Source organism: Vanessa cardui, chromosome 7 (assembly GCF_905220365.1).
Source record: "Vanessa cardui chromosome 7, ilVanCard2.1, whole genome shotgun sequence".
Lineage (NCBI taxonomy): Eukaryota > Metazoa > Arthropoda > Insecta > Lepidoptera > Nymphalidae > Vanessa > Vanessa cardui.
The window spans coordinates 15148655-15168793 of NC_061129.1; the positions used below are offsets into that span (position 1 = coordinate 15148655).

Genomic DNA, 20139 nt, shown 5'->3' on the forward strand with positions numbered 1-20139 from the left:
GAGGGTACCAAATCATGACAAAAGCAATACTGCAAAGCAAATTGGATTTTGCAATCAAAACACAACTATGGATATCTTTTTAATAGTTCTATTCTATAAAGAATACCTTCATCTTAGTATAATGGAGACTCGGAGAACGGATAAAGGGAAATTGCATTTGTGCTTCGAATAAACAGACGGACGAAGGCAGTGGAATAAACACTTTCTGCTATTGAAAACCTATTTGTCTTCGAGGTATGTTCTATGAAATGAGAGGTTATAAATAAACTAATATATTTAGTATGCAATTCAATTTACTTTTGCATTTCGTTTTAAATTCTACGTGTATATGTAGAAAGTAGGAAATTGATTCTGGAGAACAAAGTCCTTTGCCTGAATAACAACAGTTTCAATATATAGTAAAGTTTACTATCGTCATCCTCGTCACTATCTCAAACTTACAATTTGAAACGCCTTTTCGTGGGAGAAAATAGAGTGCAGCTGTTCTTACCAATACACTTGCGCACACATTGTTGTTTATAAATGTTTATAAATTTTACTTCTATAGCTATTGTGATTGCTTGAACACGGTCTAAACATTACAGCCATTAATTTCAATTAGTCAATGCTGCATGATTTCATGGCATTTAAATAAAATAACTGCCATTATTAAGATATACTAGCGTTAAATTACGAACAAAATAATAAGTCACGCGAAATCTGTATGATGATGATGATAGATGAATTATAAACACAAATTAAGCACATGAAAATTCTTTGGTGCTTGCTTGGCTTTGAACATTCATTGAAGTTAAGATGTACGCATTTTCACCATTGGGCCATTTCCGCTCTTAAAGAAATAAAAGTACCAAACATAAAAATTGATGATATTCAAAAATTAAATCTTACAATGCCGTTCACATAATTTCAGCGAGCAATAAAAGTTACTCACGTGCCTGACCTTAACAACAAAATAAATTACAAATAAATTGAGGCATGAATCAAACGGCGGCGTGGAGCACCTGTGAATTAAATTGCGAATGTGCGGGAGACAAAAAAATTGGCTCATAACCGCACCCGACCTCCTTCAGCTGATTTATTTACGACCGCTGGAAGGGCCACGGTGTATTTATTCAGGAATAGTGGCTTGGATCGCATTCATATGATATATGTAGATCTTGGAACTTCAGAAAATCTGTTTTCTTATTATTATGAAATATTTAAACACTATTTAATGAAGCGGTATTGTGAATTACATTACTGGCTTTATTTTTACGTCTCGTAGTTTAAGTTATATAGGTAGCTATAGGATTTGAAGTTTTCCGTTCAACTCGGACAAACAAAAATAATTGGGTATAGTGAATAGTGAGTGCACTTAAGCATGCATTGACATTTGTATACAATAAAATATACACATTTGGTTAGTCTTCGTTAGTTTTCTTTTTTAATAAATAAACAGAGAATAACAAATGGGTGAGTTGATGCCAAGGCATTCAAAGATTCTGAAGAATTTTAAGAAATATTAACCCTTCTATAAATCTTCAAGGCCAGCCATTGAGATCCTTTAAAATAAAACATATTAACATAAGAATTTTATTCGTGCTGCTGAGTTTCTTAAGTCGGTTCAACTTAGATCTGAGGAACAATTCGACACAAGCTGGTGGCAGATTTTTGACACCCAAAGCAGCTGTAATGCTGCTATATTGTGTAAAGATTTTGACTTCTTATTTATGTCATGTTACCTTATACTGATAAATAAGTATTAAAGATTTAGATACAGTTGTAACAAAGTTGTTACAAATGTATCTAAATCTTTGGAGTAAATTTTGGAGTGGTGGTGCAAAAATCTTCATCAAAAGCATAACACCTTGCCTCATTGCCTCCGCTGGTGACAGGAGGGTTGGTTCGTTTTTTGCCCAGAGGATCGGAATTGCGATTCAACGGGGAAATGCTGCTAGCATTCTTGCCACCATTCCACGTGGTCAAGATTTATACAGTAATTAGTTTTAGTGCATTTTTGTATATATTTAAGCATTTAATGTTATTAATTCTCATGTCGAGCCGAGGTAGCAAAATGGTTAGAACACTTGCATCTTAACCGATGATTTCGGGTTCAAACCCAGTCAAGCACCACTACATATATATATATATATAAATATGGTGCTTGCCTGTACTTACATGTGCATTCCATCAACCCGCATCGGAACAGCGTGGTGGGATATGTTTCAAACTCTCTCCTTAATGGGTGAGGAGGCCATTAGCCCAGCAGTGGGTAATTTACAGACTGTTACTTTACTTTTTTTTTTTAATTCTCATGGTAAAAAATATTTGTTACTTATTAAAAATCTTTGGAAATCCGCATACTGTACATATATTGTAGATTTTGAATTCTGATATTATTATTACCGTGTAAATGATAATTCCCTTGTTATTACCTCCTTACACATATAAAGTGTGATAATGTTTAGAAAACTACTCGTATTATGAGCTCGTAAACATTGGACTAAACATAAATTGGCTGGACATAATACATTTGAGATACTGTTTATAGAAGGAGAGATAAAATGTTCGGAAGCGTTATACGGACGGAGTGAACTAAATATACCTTATCGTATGATACAAGCTGATGTAAAGAATATTAGTTCGACTAAAGTCCGTTCGTTTCATTTCACACGATATCCATTGCCAGCTGTGTATCGCATATGTTTATAACGGCACATGTTGAACCATCGCAGTAAATCGGGCTGATGGTTTAAACCATCGTTATAATTTACGAGGTGAGAGGCGAACTCCCAGTGGCGGAATTTATTCATGGCTGTAATAAAATCTGTCGTGCCACAGTCCCCGGGACGGCCAAGCCGACCAGGTTAATTCCTTTTTGAAATTTAGTACGGGAGACGACTTGGCAAGGCTTTTCTCGCTAGATATTAAATTATGTGGAAGATAAAGATTTTGGAGAACTATCAAGTTGAAGTAAATTATTGTCGTCTCATCTGGTGCCAAGCTGGAAGACTTAGTTCTTTTAAATTCTCTATTAACTTTGTAATTCAGAATTAATAATCCAATATTTAAAGAAGTAACTTTATGATATCTGATTTATATGTAGGTTTTAGTGCTTTATAATTAATTCACTTGTATTATACGGAACCTATGACTTATACTATATTTACTTAAAACTAAAATCATATGCCAAAAAAATCGTTTTTTTATTATATTACTGAATAGCATAAATATTATTAAAATGGGTAATTTCATATCATTATGTTTATAATTATAGGCTAATTTTAGGCCGATTTTTTAATTCAATGTTAGATTACAAAACAAATGGAGTGCTGTTGTAAGAGACTACTACATTTATTTTACCTTCGTAGAATTATAATTCACTTGAAGGGTAAGGTGGCTGTACCCTGGACGAAGGGTCTTCCGAAACGCATGATTGTTTATGGTTTGGATTGGTTCTTTGGAAGGGTCTATCTCAATCCGATTTGTGTGGGTCGAGTAAAATATCTATGGAAAACATAACTTTTTCTTGAATCCAATACCATTAAAATGCATGCATCAGCTTTTGTATAAGATTTTAAATTAACATGGTTATTTTTTTATTACAGTTATTAAATACGTGATATTTACCATGTTATTTATTTTTCTTCAGTGGAGCTCGATATTTCGACATTATCTACGAATGTCTTGTTCACGAGACTGAAGTTTGCGTACAGTGCAGTGGTGACCGGTGTTTACGCAGCAAACGTAGGAAGGAGGTAGTACGATATGGACACTTCTAACATTATCAACATCTACCCGCAAACTGCAGTCTCGTGAACAAGACATTCGTAGATAATGTCGAAATATCGAGCTCGACCTAATAAAAAAAAAATGGTAATAATTCCGTATAACAACTGTAAGGAGCTTTTGTATTCCTAAAATGTTAAAAGGAATCATCCTACTTGGCTTCAGCCGTCTCATCTGTCGAGCAGAAGGTTTTCTAGATGCAATTTTCTAACGATTTCTCCATCCTTTCTAGGCACCTGACCATCTCAGCTTATTAGGATTTCTGACAAATATAAATGGCTGTTGCTGATGGGTATAACTGGTTGCAGAAACCGCACAACATGCGGTGGCGTCAGCGCGCGGCGGCGTGCACGTGATCAGCTCTGGCAGCATGGCGGCTCACGTTGCGCTATTCCTTCTCCTCTGCCTCGTCCACTGCCACACCAAGACCGTGCTGCAGGATAAACTTGGTAAGTGCTAGCATAGTTGAGTTTTTATCAATAGGTTTAGATAAGCTATCTGTTGTCAAAGTAAATGTAGAAACAAAAATAAATAAATTCCAACAATATTACTTATATATTATTATTGTGGTTCATACTAATATTGCCCGCTTATAGGAAGTTATTTCTTTAGAGTTTTTGTTTTGAGTCAGACTTGACTCTTACGACGAATAACACAGGATCTTCCTAGCATGGGGTCATTAATCGTTTATATTATGAAATGTTTTTCTAAGTACTCTGTATGTGTCATTTATTTTCTGTACTTCTATTATTGGCAAATAAATATTAAAAAAAAAACAATGTATATATAGGGATGCCAACGTCCCAACAAACATCATTCAGTGCAGATATAATCAATTGAATATTACAATATAGTCATAAGTCTATAAAATCCTAGTTCTTTCATTCAGTAATATTTAATCGTAATAATTGTGACACAAATAGTTTTACTGAAATTAATTTAACAAAAAAAGAATTGAAGACTAAAAAATCCTCTAAAGTTATCCTGAAAAATCAGTTCAATTAATTTATACATTCAATGTCAAGTCCGCCTTTAACAGTAAACGGGAATGTTAATCAACAATCCTAATATTGAAGGCGTTCGCAATGCCGCTTGGGATCAATTGATGCGCGGAAGGCATCTAAATTACTACACCTTAACAGATATATAATACGATTGTCAAATGGTACAACTCTCATCCTTATAGCCTTAGCGATAAGGGTCACAATGATTCTAGTATTATATCTTACGAGCTTCTTAGTACTAAGCTGCGTTAATTAATATTTATAGTGTCGTTAAACATGCCAAGTACCATGTTCCGAGATGCGCTTATAAATTGATTTAGCCAGCGTATGCTGCGACTGCTTCAACTAGCTAGCTAATATTAAGTCAAAGAATCAGTTATCGCAGGGAAATTTAATTAGTTTAAAACGTGTGGTTACAAGTTTGCTTTTAAATCCATATTATTTCTAAACGTAAAAGACACGAAGCACCTTGGCAAAGTTATAAAAGTGCCTAGCTCTTTTTCTCGTCCACCTAGTTGTTCACTTAAAATATATCTTATTTGAGCTAAGTTTTCTAAGTTATCACAGATGATATCATTTCCAGCATGAGCTGGTTCAATTTCACGTGACGTTTCAAAACTTCGAACCCGTTCCAAAATTATGGCTCAGCTCTGGAGTTACTTCCAAATCTCATTACTTGGGACAGGCAAATTTATCCAAGCTGCGGGAAGCTGGCTTACTCTTCCTAGTTTACTTTCAAGGAGTCTATTTGTGAGATATTATGTATAAATTGAAAATTTTATTACTATTTTAATTCATTCGTTTGAATTTCATATCATATGATTTTATCTTAACATAATATGTTACTACTGAAATGCAGTTTATGTGAGTCTTTTAATTGACAGTGAATGTTTTGGTATCTGTCTGTCCATCTAGGAGTGAACTGCGTAAGTTATAGTTTAGTGCAATACAATATCAATATAGTGCACATAATTCGGCGGCAATATTACGTGGCGTGGTATCGGCTGCATCAGTGGGTTAATTTAGTGTTACGAGGCTTATTAATACAGGTCCTTGTCAGGCCACCATGCGGCTTAATGTGGACGCCTGGCAACACGCCAGCAATTGTTGATAGGGACGTGCAACACGGCTTGTGTACTTAAATATCCCCGTTTGGTGTCGATTAGTAAGCTAATATTTGCTGCTAATAAGCTAGTATTGACTATTGCGGATAATTACAATGATAATGGCGTCGAGAATTATTTATAGATGCTATGGTTGGTCGAATTCTATTATATTTATTTTTAAATATAATTGCTCCTGTATGTTACAATAATTGACACTTTACTGATGCATATTGATTTTGATACTAATAATAGTCATTAATTGTGATTACTGGAATTATCGAATAATATAAGTTCATATATTATATAGTTTTAAATGAAAAGTAAAAAGTGCAACATTCGAAAAAGTATTTTCTGGAAGTATTTAAATTCGCAGAAATTACCAATCCGAGTGACCAAATAGACCGTTGTACAAAGTTGTGAGTTGACCGTTCCAGGTTAAAAGTGGTTAAAAGCCATAAAAAGGCGGTGGAGAGATTCCGTGCGAGCGATCAAAGCCCGCTCGTTGTATAATACGTACAAGTGGCGTAGGTACACTTTTAGAGCACGTTGTAGCGAACAAAGCGACTTTTGCTATGACATCATAGTCTTCAAGTATCTGGTGTAGGTCAAGCTTTAAATTTGATATGAATTTAATTTCAAATAAGTAAATTTCTGCTGCAAATGACCTAGCTGGAGCTTGCATTTTTGTAACATTAGCTCTTCTTAAAAGCCCCAGGTGGTCTGCGTGATACTGTTATAAGTTAAAACGATGCAGTAAAGAATAATATTACTCTTTGCATAATTTAACCCAATTTAAACGAGTTTATGATTACACGAAGACATTAAGTTCGCAGTAACGACTCGAAGCTTCAGATATACAAAACAGATGGCACCCGAGTGGTTTATGGGTTAAAAAAATTTCTAACTTGAATTACGATTGTGAATGTCTGCTTTTATTACTCCTAAATGCGTTGCGGCAGTCGCTCGATCGTTTTACGACCGTCGCGTCGTACTAAAAACTTTTACAAATTTTATCGCATATTTTTCGCAAATTTTCAATATCTTTCATTAATTTTATAAGGCTGCCTTCAAATTTATTATGCTCATTTAGAAACACGCCATAATAAATACTTGATGTTACTTTAAAAAAATTGTGTGCTGGCTCAGGTGCCTCGGAAAATTTTAGGGATAAAATTTTTGTTTTCCTTAAGAGATGTGTTGTTTTTATCTTGTTAATAATTAATGAATTAAAATTTTTCAATTAATTTTAGAAATAAATAATATGATATTCCATTACATTACTTATGTCTACTTAACTTATAAACCCGGTTTAAAAATCTATACTTAGAAGCTTAGATAAAATATATGTTGTTTTTGAGTGTAAGTAAGTGCAAATAAATCTAATCGGCATAACACTTTTTTATGATGGCAATGAATACATCATCAAACAAAATTTAGTCAATTTTATGCGAACAAAGTCATCGACACAAACTCGCTTAAAGAAAAGAATTGGGCCAATTATAATAAATTTTCTAATAAAATAAACTCTTGAAGAGGAAAACTCTAAGCGTTGGAGCTTATTACGATGACAAAGCACGTCATTAGTATCCAATTTTTATCAACAATAAGGATTTTCTATAATCATATTATTATTCTGGACTTATTTTATACTAATATTGACTGTCTCTATTTTAGTGACTTATAGGGCTGCAAATATCAAGACTCTAAATATACGTATTGCGTTGGGCGTAAATCTTAGTTTTATTTTTTAATAATTTATTGAAAAATAAATTTAAGATTTTTTATCTTTGTATACTCAGGATTTCTCAGGATCACTCAAAACTCAGGATTTTTTCATCTTTGTGCACTCGTCTGGGAGGTATCCACACAATATTTATTTTAGATTAAAGAATGAATCAGCCAGTCAGCTATTTTAGGAAACTGATTTATAATTTATATCCCATGAACAGTAGTGTAACTACAACTACTGTACAAAGATCATAAGGAGATTGGTGGGGCATTGGTGTTATGAGGAATGATTGATATTACCAATGGCATTGGGTAGTAGTGACCACTTACCATTAAGTCACCCATTTGAAAGTCCACTTTTTTATGTGATATAAAACAAAAGAAGGTTAGTAGTGTTAACACTCCAATGCGTTTGTCCTATATTTGAGTTTTCTTCAGTCATGTCTGATAGTCGTTCCATCACATCACAAGTGTCTAATAAATGAAAGTAAACCTGTGTCTTAAGCACCATGATAACTTCTGCATGGGTTATTCCGATGGGTTCTGCTGGCCGTAATTAAATTTGGACATGAGGGTATCATTATCATCACCAAGAACTACCCACCTAGGCGAGTTTAACCAACATCTACTGATAAAATGAATAAAAAATAAAACAACGTAATAACATTTTAGTTTCTTTTATATATTATAAGTGAAAAAATATTACGATACCTATTGATTATTTTTCTATAATATAATGATAATATCAGAATATTTTGTTGCTAATTAAAGCTCTAAACAGGAGAAATAGATGGCTTTTGCTTGTGGCAAACAGAGAAAGATAATTTTAATAAAAGTTATTAATGTAATTTAAAAAGTTTTCAAGGCCAGTCTTGCTATTAACAAAGGTATTGTATTGTTATAAATATATAGTACCTCAAAATTTTTCGTAAATTGAATTTTGTGGAACATTAATATTGATTTTATTAATTCTCGAATGATATGATGGATATAATATTGCAAGAGTATTTATCTGCAATGAAAACAAAAACAGGAACGTACTTTTGAAACCATACTGGTAATATTATTCAGTCTGAAGACTGCATGAAATTTGATTGTATCCTGATCCTAACGAGTTTTTATTATGAGTTTAAAAAAGGTAATAACTAGTCGAGATGACGTCACTTGTGCAATTACGAACTTTGGAGTTTTATCATCAATGAAGTGCATAATAAAACTATAACATATTTTATATACATACGGTTTATATTATGTATAAATATAGTTAATGCTACTGGCTTCTTTTGAGAATTATTTGCACTAATATTATAAATGTGAAAGTACAAGGTATAAGGTTCCGTCGTACGTACATACAGATCTTACACTTATTATTATTAAGCAACAAAAACAGCCTGTAAATTTCCCACGGCTGGGTTAAGGTCTCCTCTCCCTTCGAGGAGTAGGTTTGAAACAAATTCCACCACGCTGTTCCAATGCGGGTTGGTCGAATTCACATGTGGCAGAATTTCTATAAAATTAGGCACATGCAGGTTTCCTCACGATGTTTTCCTATACTGCCGAGCACGAGATGAATTATAAACATAAATTAAGCACATGAATATTCAGCGGTGCTTGTATGGGTTTGAACCCGCAATCATCGGTTAAGATGCACTCGTTCTAAACACTGGGTCATCTCGGACCTTTTATTATAATTTATAATTAAATATAATCTTGAATATATTTTTAATCATTAATAATGAAAGATAATCAAAGTGAAATTGTAATAGTTTCTAGTAAGGCTTAGAAACTGTATTCAAACTTTGTCTATGTTTGCAATCGTATCTCGTAGCTTTAAAAGCTTAATAGCGTTTCAATTTCATTCCTTGCTCTCTTACGGCGAATACTCAAAATAATTCATTTTATGATTTATTCTTAATTTAATTTAATATATTTAATCATAACATTTTAATCTGCTTGTAATAATACATCTAAGATTCGGAGCTAAATTTAAGGATTGTAGGAATAAATGAAAGTGTTGCTAGTCTTCTTGCTTGCCCCAAATCTCTTGCTCTCCACCCTAAATTTTTGATTAAGATTAGTTAAAAATTATTTAACCAGTCCATAGGAAACTTCAAGCAATCCAGTTTATTTTATGTTTCATATATTTTGATATACTACGGTTAGGTCTTTTCAATCGAACTACATAAGGAATTTATTAGATGCGTTTTGGTAAGGCTTTGCGAAAGCCCGTCTGGGTATTACCTTCCAATCATCAGTCGTGTTCTGTTTCGAAGTGTGAGTGAGCCAGTGTACATTACACTACAGGCATAAGGGATATAACATCTTTATTCATAAGCGGCGCATATACGGCGCATTTTAGGAAACGGTTCATATTTCTTATAGCGTCGATATCTGCGTCTGACTACGAACAATCCGCTTATCAATGTTAAAAATTTGCTAAATATGTAAGATTTTTTTACTGATTTTTTATTTATGCTCTCAATGATGAGCCATTATAAAACAAGAGAAGTAAAACAAATAAAATTCAAACGATATTCAATCAATCATACATGCCGTTATCACGCTAACCTTAATCATAAATTAATATGAATGAGCAATTTTAATTCCAAATATCACTTAACACAACTTTTTCAGTCAGTTATAAGCATGTATAACAAGAGTAATGCCTAAATGGCGTGATCGAAAGTAATTTTAATACTGTCAGAGTTTAAAGGCTTTTTCCATAGCTCGATTACAAATCGTACGCTTTTACGGTCTTTAATAAGAGCAATGGTATTTACATCGTCCGTTTGAATAGCCCTCTGTTACATTGTCAGAATCCAAAAGCATTTATGTCTTCGAATTTCAAATTTTAACTTTTTATGAATAGATCAGTAGATTGGCAAGAGCACTATGTCTTTTATTAATTAAAAAATATATATTCAGTTTCATAACGTATCTCTTTCTCTCTCTTCCTTTTTTTAATGCCACAATATACATTTGTACGTATATATAATATTAAAATAAACCAGCAAAAACATAAAAACATTCATCCAATTGATACTCGCGCGGGCTACACTCGACTTTCAATTTAAAGTTTACAAAACCAATAACACGTGTACTTTAAAACATTCCTCTGCGTCTGAATTTTCAATTTTAAATTTTAAATCAAAACACAATCAAATTGATCAAATACCCAAAGACACAAAGTTCGTATCAGCCGTTTAAAAGAACACCACAAAGAGCTGATTACTAAGTTAGAAACCATCCGCAGTTGCAGTCTCGGTGAGCACGTCCCGACAGTAAATTCAAAGCAAGTAACGCTTAAATAAAGAAGAATCGTTTTGTGTGCATCCGATTCCAACTCCCCGCTTGGAAAACGTGAGTTACGTTTAATTAAGGACCATTTAATGCTCTATAAAGCGCTAATACGCATTTAATTGCTCACTGTCCTTAATACACTTCCTTATTCAATTGGCTATCAATTGATCTGTTACGTAAAAGGTCTATTCAGATAATGGTTTAAAGGTTTTGTGGCTTGGCTCATTTGTTGATACATTAGTGGGCAGTTATTATGTAACAATAACCTCGAAAGTTGTCACCTAAATAATATATACAGTTAGTTTTTCATTGAGATGAAACGATTGTTTACGACATAGCATCTTTAAATTTATTTTAAGACTGTGTGAACGTAACCTAAGATACTATCGCCATACACCTCCTCACAGCATAAGAATATTACGCAGCCGATCTTGATTATCCGGAAAATACTTTCCCCAACAATTTGGGCAACTTGTTTAACTGTCTACTACTTTTTCAACACGTGATATGATTATCTTCTTCTCTTTTATTTATTCAACGTAAATAAACCTTTGTCTGTTTCCATAGCGCTCGTTTAGTGTGCCCTAAACATTCTGTCCATTGAATCGCATTAACGCTGATAAGGATCGCTTAATCGACTTTACAGCTATCAATCGGTAGTCGAAAGTAGGTCGAAGTGACCCAATATCTTTAAGTGCTGCCGATTGAATAGCGCTTGTTACTTATAAACTACTTCAGCAGTGGTCACTACGTGTAATTATACTGGTAATATAATAAGCTTATTCTGTGTTTTTTTACGTTCATTTATGATATAATCAAAAAAGAATTGCCACATTTTAGGGAAGGTTTGTAAATAACATTGCAAACTGAAACGCTAAAGTTTCTATTTAGTAATTAATGCTGAAATGAGGTTGTATGTAAAATAAGAATACGCTTCCACTGTGAATGGTGAGTATCATGACCGTGAAATGTCAGAAAGTAATACTATGTGACATTGACTATTATAATCATTCGCTAAAATTCGCGTTCATTCAAAACATTTTTAGGAATTTCGAAATCCATTGCAGGTTTTGTTTTGACTTAGTTTCTTGGTAAGCTGCAAGTCATCCATGTACATTTGTCGCCAAAATATTGTAACCTTTTGTCAAATAGTATATATTACTTCCGTTGGAATTGGTGTTTTTAATCGATAACTGTTAACTTTTTTCTTGTCAACCGTGTGACCGCTCTCTAAGCACCCAGTATATTTTTTTATCTCTCTCTATATTTAATTATTTATTAACTTGTAACAATTCAGTAAATTGCATTCAAGAATCCTCTTAAATTTTTTGTATATCTACGCCTAATATCTTCAAAATGAGATTACAACCGATTTTTATATGCAGTTATTCGTCCCATAAGGACTGGGACAAAAATTAACGCTTATTAATATATACGATTCTTGTCAACTTGATATTTGAAAAAAAACTTATGTTAAAAAAAACCTTATATATATATTGCTCAATACATGATTATATTATTGAAAGCTCAAGCCTTTTTTAATATTCCAGTAATTTTTTTTCTGGACGGATTTTTTTATAAATTTAATTGTTTTATAATGATGAATGATGACAAAAATGACGCTTCAAAAAGCTTTAATGAGTTTACTGGAACAAATAATAGTTTGATTTCGGTCGATTATAGCATTTTAACTTGTACTAGATAAATTAGGGTCAAATGGTAACTATTAATTAACAATGACTTCATGATTACTATTTATTAAAAGCTTTGCAGACAAAATTGAGTTTGAAACAAAAGGCGAACTTAATACCTGAAGCCATATCCTACCAGTTCATTCATAAAAGTGGTTTAACAAGTATAAAATAATAAGTTAATAATGATTAATTAAAAATAAAGATACTATTATGAGAGAGTGTTAAAAGATGATTTTATTTTTACATATAATACATACATACATTTGTAGAATGAAATCTTTTACTTATAGTCGTTTATATTTCTGAAGCATTTTCATTGTTATTTCATGTTTAAAGAGAAACAATATTAGCAATAAAATAATAGAGATTCTTCTCTGGTATTGGACTCTACGTTTGTTTGAATTGATCTTATTTAAGTTTTGATAATTTTTAATTTTAGAAAAAATTGTACGGCGAATATAAATCTTTACTTTTTATTAAAGTTTGTGTTTTATTGTTTAATATATAAAGAATATATTATTAACTTTGATCGAATGTTTTAAGTATTGAAACATTTTACATAATTATGGTAAATTTAAACTTGATATCATAACGCCAAAAGCAGAAACAATTTACTTTATATAACATACTTTTTTAGCATTATTCTTACAAGCGATCCAAATATCAAATCACGAGATCAGCTGATTCAAACTCATATGATGTTACATCTCAACACCCAATTCTCATCACAAACGAAATTTTCATTCGTCACATGTTGAGTGTCGAGTGCGAACGGGTCGTAAATGACCCGAGGGACGGTTTCGATGACGTCACAGAACATTCCAATATTGCATTCCATGGAAATTCTGATAGAAAAATTGTTCAAAATCAAACAAGAAATTGATAACATTCCTGAGTCTTCTTTCATATATGATTACATTTGTATCAAGAAATTCATTCGTATGAATCGAAAAATATTTAGGATAATCGTCAATTTATTGTTAGGAATTTGTGGAATGCATAAAAGCCTATGCGCTATTTTGATTCTGTGCTATGATCGTTTTTATTTACTCTTTTACAGTAGAGCATAATAGAGTTAATATTAACTTGGCAAGACCACATTAAAATCATACGAACACGCTTTACTTAGAGTTCATTCGACTCAAAGTGGGGGTTGTCAGAGGAGAGGCTGGTTGAAATCAAACCGCGGTTGGATCAGCGCCAGTGAATGATGAATAAAAGAAAATGACATTGATCTTTACCGACACAAGTCGTGTCTTGAATATTTATTTTGTTTCGTCGTTAAATTTATGGTTATAACGTTATACCAGCATTGCGCGATGCGACTTTCCTCATAGAAAGCAAAGTTATTTAGTTAACAAAAGAAGTGTTGTGTGTATTTAGGACGTGTTTGTGTAACCCCAATATTTATTTGTCTTGATTTCGCAATATTGAATCCAAATCAATCAAAATCAAAATATTCTTTATTCTTGTAAGCACTTAAGATTCGTCATATGAATTAAGTGTAAAGCTGCTACCGGTTTGGTTAGTAGTTTCTCCTAATGAAAAGCCGGCAAGAAAGTCAAGAGTTATTTATGGTACAATTATATCTTCTAAATCTTTTTAGGTAGTTACTTAGTTTATTGCTGAATCAGTCTATTAATGAAGAAGACATGTGAGTGGCTTGACTGTTGATATATATTTGAGCTCGTTTTACACGTTGCTATCCCTTATAATTTGTGTAATGTGAAAGATAGTTTTATTACTAATAAGTTGTATTATATGCTATGTACATTTTGTAAGTCGAGTTCAAGTAATTTTAATAAATAAACCACTAAAGAAATTAATGACACGCGATGTTATGTCTCAGTAATTATTTTTAATGTTATTCAAGTTACAATTAATTGGTAAATTAATTTTGCCATAACATATTAACTGATTCATACCTCAGTCTTGTTGGCAGTCGAGGAGTATACAGTAAATTATTACGTCAAAAATTTATTCAGCAAACAGATTGATGAAGGATTTTAAGGCCCTGCATTGCATTACATTGTCACGAATATTATGATTATTATTTCGTATTAAATGAATATAATTTTGATTACGAATCTTCATAATCATTAAAACCTTATTGACTCTGTAAATCGCGAACAATAATCGCCCAATCACTCAAAATGAGCTTTGTTTTAATCGGCCATTTTGTAACGTTAATTACACAATACGATATTGTAGCCCGTTTACACTTTACATATTCGACGGCGTCGTTTTTAATCTTATTAAAAATTTTAATTAAATTGCGAAATAAATTTATGAATATTATATTAAATAAAAACAAATTAATTCGGACTTATGGTTGGTACTGAAAATATTTTAGCAGAACAACACAAATGTTTTCAATTAGCGATCTGATACTCGAAACTGGATCCTCAGCATTGGTAATTTATAGAATAGCGACTAGACTAGCCACTAGTATAGGGAGTGGCTGCTATTGCAGTTTCAGTCCCCTTGAATAAAGATGTCCACTTACTAACAAGTGATCAATTTGTATATTTGTACGATTATAATATGATTAATTACGATCACATACATCAAGATGAATATCATTGTTATTCATATAATTATTTATTTTAATAAAACTTTCATCAGACAATAAAATATATACAATATTATAGTTATGAATATTTTATTATACGCAAGATATATTATCATAAGATCAGAGTCTCGGTGAAAGCGGAGAGGTTGCTGGATCTATGTCAATGTTTCATATAATGATTCGTGTATAAATCTTTTCACCCTTCGGTATGAATTCTCATAGATTTATTGATTTTTAATAAACTACTTTTAGCAACAGAATATGACGCAAACTATCGCAAACCGATATTATTTTAATTTATATTCCAGAATTACATTATTGTTTATCATACTTATATACAGACTGATGCATTTTAAGTCTCTTAAAGATAATCAATATCAGGGAAAATAAAAAGGACATTATTCTTACAGCGTCGAAATAAATTTGAAATATTTTTACATCATGATTGCGACACCAACTTAGTAAACTAAAAGGTCCCGTATTACACTGGCTCACCCTTCAAACTGTAACACAATAATACAAAGTCTTTCTTCCACCAAGAAGTCTATCTGCCTGCTGCTAACACTAAAACGACTTCGATAAAATTTAGTGTAAAAAAATCTTCAACATCAAGAAAAGACTTAAATATATTTTTTTATACCTAAAACCTATTGTGGCTAAGACTCGTATACAAAACGTTCTATTATGTATTATATTAAAACGTATAGACTTACCAAACCAAAAGTAATAAAAACTTTTTTAATTACTCGTAAACAATACGATACACGGTATGTATCCGATATATTGTAAACGGGTTCATAATGCTGTATGAACTTTGTAATCCTTAATTACAGTTTCTTAAGCGATTAAAATAAAATTGTAATCGAGAACGCCGTTACATGGTTTAACTCCTATAATTTGGGGCGCGTAATATTGAAGTATTAAAACGTTTTGGTAATTGTTCAGAAAGGTCGTGAAATATGATTTTATACGTATTCATTTAAAATTAAAGCAAGAAACGAGACTGGGTGAAAATAAAAATGTTTGTAAGCTCTGTTGAATATCACAAATGTATTTTCTGCAAATAACCGTAGACTGTTCTTTTTTTAAATATTGAAATTAATATTTTTTAAGTAAGAAAGCGAATGATTATTATACTATAAATTTGTTTAAATATGGAAATTATACGTCTTAATATATTGCTCGAAACAGGGAAATTCTCATAGCGGGGTTACTGACTCTATATTTTAATAATATCAAGTAAGGTGAGCTTGTGATGGATCTTATTGTTTTATAACAAAGTGCAGTTGATTTTGAATATTTTGTATTTGTGTGAGTTTATTTACAATGTGAAGTACATTGTAAATACTAATTCCGGGCAGTTAAATCATTTAAAGTAAAATTTAATACATGGACTTTGAATTCAAATTTCGAACGAAACAATTTAGAATAAAACGTTTCATATCCGTCACATGATTTGAAGCAATAATTGTTGAAATATTTTTATAAACTACAGTATAAATATAACTTTTTCAATATATACATTAAAAAAGTAAAGCAAGTTAACGGCTACTGTTGGATTGAGCCTTCTCTTCTTTGAATTTAAAATAGAAAAAAGGTTTAGACGTAACATAATGGTTAGCATAAATATCAAAAGCTTAAAATGTACTAAGAGTTATTTTTAGAATTTTATCTTTGAAAGTCTATATTTATATAAGATTTTAAATTAACATGGTTTATTATTGAAGTTATTGATTTCGGGATATTTATCATATTTTTTATTTTTGTTCGGTGTAGCTCGATATTTCGACATTATCTACGAATGTCTTGTTCACTAGACAGTCTCGTGCAACAATCAATAACTTTAATAAGTCTATATTTGACTGAAAACTAAACCAAGAAATTAAACTGTTTGAATTAAATTCCAAAATAAATATATAAATGAATCTGAAATGTAAACACAGTGAGTATTATAATTAAATAACGTATCGTTAACAAAACATTTACGTATAAATTATTTAAATAGTGACCGCAAAATTTAAGGATTTGTGTACAATCGAAATATTAAAACGTATTCAGAACTGAAAAGGACAAAGGGTGCAAAAAATATGAATGCATTAAAAATCCACTCATGAAATGGAAAATAATATTCCGGATGCAATAATTCTGGCCTTTATTCGTATAGATAAAGATTGAAAAACAACGAAGCGACAATGGCCGGACGCTGCATAGGGCTGACTTCCGTGAAATTGTTTGAACGAGATCAAAAGTTCTTAACTGCTTAATCTATCTATAAAGCAAAGCACGACTGAGCCTTTTTGTGCTTGCATTTGGATTACAGATTAATCTACTGATTTCAAATTACTATTTTATTAAAGTTAACATTATTAAATTAAGAAAAAATCATACAATAATAATAAAACCCAGGCAAGTATCAATATATATATGTACTAAATTGTGTTCATAATTCATCTCATACTTGGCGGTGAAGGAAAACGTCGTGAGGAAATCCACTTGTGTCTAATTTCATCGAAATTCTGCCACATGTGCATTCCACCAACCCGCATTGAAACAGCGTGGTGGAATATGTTCTAAAACCTCTCCTAAAAGGGAGGCCTTAGGCCAGCAGGGGAAAAATTTACAGGTTGATATGGATACAATAATATGCGTTAATAGTTGATACAGAATAGAAATACATATATAATTATATACATAAACAAGTAAGACTAAGGTGTCAATTGTCAAAACAAACCATTCAATTGCACCAAAATAAACCTTGAGTTATGTTTATATTTGATTTTGTAATATCAATTTCGAATTCTCAAATATACAATATCGGTTCATTATAAATTGCACTACCAATCGAAAACTATTCGCCCGAACAAAATATTTTATTTACAGTATATGGATATGGATATTTTGAAACGTTACGCTTTTTAACGTTATTACTTGTTAAAAAAAAAAAAACATAAATTACTTTCATTTGTACGCATAATAAATTCCAATACGAAATTTCATTAAAAACCTTCCTATTGTTCGATCGTGATCGGGGAATTTTTACGTTAGTACCGTAATTTAAGTCTATGTTTTTGTTTAGTCATGGCGAGGTAATGAAGAGACAGACAAATTGGAATGTGAAGTAAATATTGCGTACTCTATGCCTATTTTATGTAGCCCTTACTGCAAGTCATCATCATCATCATCATCAGCCTGTTGTTGTCCACTGCTGGATATAGGCCTCTCCAAGCGCACGCCACTGTGGTCTTTCTCCGGGTACTCGCATCCAGCTCCTGCCTGCCGCCTTGCTTATATCGTCACTCCACCGTGCCTGAGGACGTCCTACGTTTGCCGAGACGCGGTCTCCACTCTAGAACACGTTTTCCCCAACGGTTGTCGGTTCTACGATAAATATGACCAGCCCACTGCCACTTCAGCTTACTAATTACTGCAAGTATGATAACTAATTATAGGTGGAGAAGTGTATGTAACAAATAAATAAAAGACTAACTTCAGTAAGATCAGGTGCGATGTGACAACCCTAACGGCGCATATTGCGGGTTGTACACGATGTCCCGGTATATCCCGTCCCGCCTCGCCGGCTCCTTGCCGGTATCGTACGAAAACAAAACATATGAATTCAATTTATCCTTGCAATATGTTCTTGAAACCTAATTTAAAAGCCTTTGCCTGGTTTTTATCATGTTTTCATGTATTGATAGCTCTTATTGATTTTAAATAATCCTAAGAGATATTCTGTTGTTTGTGATGCTTCAATGGATTCAATGCAAAACTACAAGCTGCTTTTGTTTTTCACAAATGTTAGTTACTTCATATTGAATATGCATGTGTGTGTTTAATTATTTATAACTTATTATATTGAATGTTATTGTAAAAACATACATAACAATATAATCGTATTAATTTATTATAATAAATAAAATTAATTGTATCCGCGTTTAATTTCGTGCGAACGTGTATATTATTTTATTTTATTGTATGGTTGTCAGTCTTTAATGCAAATAAAAAAAATATTAAGCACTCAATTAATTCATAGATTCGCAGGCTTAAAATATTCAAATGTTCTCTACATGTAGTTTAAAAGTATACAAGGACCAAATTCGGCTTGACATGGAGCACTGCTTCCACTTTAGGGCAGGTGATCACGCCAGCTTCTTCCATTTTGCTGTATTTAACTCAGTTGCTCTAATGATCGAGCATCAAGCCTCTTCCTACTTACTTGAATCTCTGTCTTTGCGTAGAGATGTTGGTTCACTCTGCATCTTCTATAACGTTTATTATATAAAATTTGAAGTTCCATCCACATTACCCAGATGTCCATGGGTGGTAGTCACTTTCCATCAGGTAAGCGTTTACCACCTATACTATAAATATAAAAAAAAAAAAACTTAACTTTGATTTATTTCAATGAGTGTTTTTTTTCTAATAATTATTATGCTATTAAAATTCAATTGTGTTAAACCTTAAATTATTTTTGTTAATGTCACCAGCCGTCCCTATTCCAGAGCGGAGAGCGAACTCTAGCGAAATTGCATTTTGTTTATACTCACCCCCGTTACACACGGTTGGACACAATTATTTGATATTATTACTTTTATCGCGGACCAAATGGAATCTTATAACATCTCTATTTCTTGTTGGAACCTCGTTACACTTGAGATACCTTTGCTCTCGCGCTTTACGTCATTTTAATATTTGAAATTACACAATTTTAATTTTGAACTAGACGCTCGTATCGCTACGTACAATGCTTTGTAAGAACAGGAATTTTGTATGTATTTAAATATTTGAAGAATGAAAAAGAAGCTTCATTCAGATACAAATATTTTAATGTAAGAACCTTAACAGCAATTCATGGAAGCTTAATGATAAAATATTTACTTTTAAAGTAATTGCATATTGAATATACGAAGAGCAACGAATATATATATTGTTTGAAAATATATTTATCTCGGAAAAAAATCTCAGGC

At 32.1% G+C, this 20139-nt stretch overlaps 1 protein-coding gene across 1 annotated transcript in view; it reads left to right on the top strand.

Moving 5' to 3' along the window:
* Positions 1-20139, top strand: part of LOC124531254 (nephrin) — a 410712-nt gene that overhangs the window by 81074 nt on the left and 309499 nt on the right. Inside the window, exon 2 of the mRNA XM_047105755.1 lies at positions 4077-4217. Coding sequence (XP_046961711.1) covers positions 4139-4217 — 79 coding nt within the window. The 5' untranslated portion in view covers positions 4077-4138. The remainder of the gene's footprint in view (positions 1-4076; positions 4218-20139) is intronic.